At 66.5% G+C, this 1,135-nt stretch overlaps 1 protein-coding gene across 1 annotated transcript; it reads left to right on the top strand.

Annotated features, from left to right (window-relative positions):
- Window positions 1-122: 122 nt before the first annotated feature.
- ETH_00040160 (uncharacterized protein) lies at window positions 123-758 on the top strand (the record flags this gene model as incomplete). Its single annotated transcript, XM_013379816.1, has 1 exon — window positions 123-758. One exon carries the CDS (start codon window positions 123-125, stop codon window positions 756-758), a length of 636 nt encoding a protein of 211 aa, XP_013235270.1.
- Between the last annotated feature and the right edge of the window lie 377 nt (window positions 759-1,135).

Raw genomic sequence — 1,135 nt, forward strand, 5'->3', positions numbered from 1 at the left:
CGCAGCAGCCGCAGCAGCAGCAGGACGAGGAGCGGCAGCAGCAGCAGCACGCCGCGGAGCGCCTGGCCTTCAAAGTGAGGAGAGAAACGCTGCTGCTGCAGCTGGCCAGACTTGAAGAACAAATGAAAGCAGCAAAAGAGAGGGGCCTCGTGTGGCGCCGCATTGCTTTGGGGCCCCTCGAAGCTGAGAGGGGCCCCCAAGTTGCAGAGTTTTGTGTTGCTGCTAAAGGCCTCAGTACCCAGCTGCACGCTTTGCTGCGGGCCCTCGACGCAGCAGCACCACCCGCGGCCGAGGGGCCCCCCCAGGGGCCCCCTGCGGGGGGCCCCCAGGGGGGCCCCCAGGGGGGCCTCCCCGGCGGGGGACCCCAGGGGTCCTTTCAGGGGGGGCCCCAGGGGGGCACCCCCGGCGGCGGGCCCCAGGGGGCCTCCCAGGGGGGGCCCCAGGGAGGGGCCCCCGGCAGCAGCACGAGCAGCGCCTGCAGAAGCTCGGAGCTGCAGCAGTCTCAGGGAAACCCCTCGGGGACACCCCGACGGGGGCCCCCGGGAAGCCCCCAAGGAGGCTCCCAGGGGGGCCCCCAGGGGGGCCCCCTGGGGGGCCCCCCTGCACTGCTCAGCCCCGGCCCTAGAGGCCGAGGGCGAGAGGCCCTGGGCAAGACTCTAGAGGCCCTGCAGCAAGGGGAGCAGCAGCTGAGAGCAGCAGCAGCAGAACTTTCGCTGTGGCTGCCGGAGGAGCTGCAGCAGCGAATCGAGCAGGCCTAGCTGCAGCAGCAAACCGAGCAGGCCTAGCTGTAGCAGCAAATCTAGCAGGCCTTGCTGCAGCAGCAAATCTAGCGCTACTAGCTGCAGCAGCAAGTCAAGGAGGCCTAGCTGCAGCAGCAAATCAAGGAGGCCTAACTGCAGCAGCAAATCTAGCGGGCCTAGCTGCAGCAGCAAATCTAGCGCTACTAGCTGCAGCAGCAAATCAAGAAGGCCTAGATACAGCAGCAAGTCGAGCAGCAAGTCGAGTTGGCTTTGCTGCAGCAGCAACTCAAGGAGGCCTAGCTGCAGCAGCAAACCAAGGGGCCCAGCTGCAGCAGCAAATTGTGTCGGGCCTCGCGGCGCTGCTCCCAAGAGACACAAATGGAAAAGAAATGTTT

The sequence above is a fragment of the Eimeria tenella genome, genomic scaffold, assembly GCF_000499545.2.
Source record: "Eimeria tenella Houghton genomic scaffold, Eth_scaff4022, whole genome shotgun sequence".
Lineage (NCBI taxonomy): Eukaryota > Apicomplexa > Conoidasida > Eucoccidiorida > Eimeriidae > Eimeria > Eimeria tenella.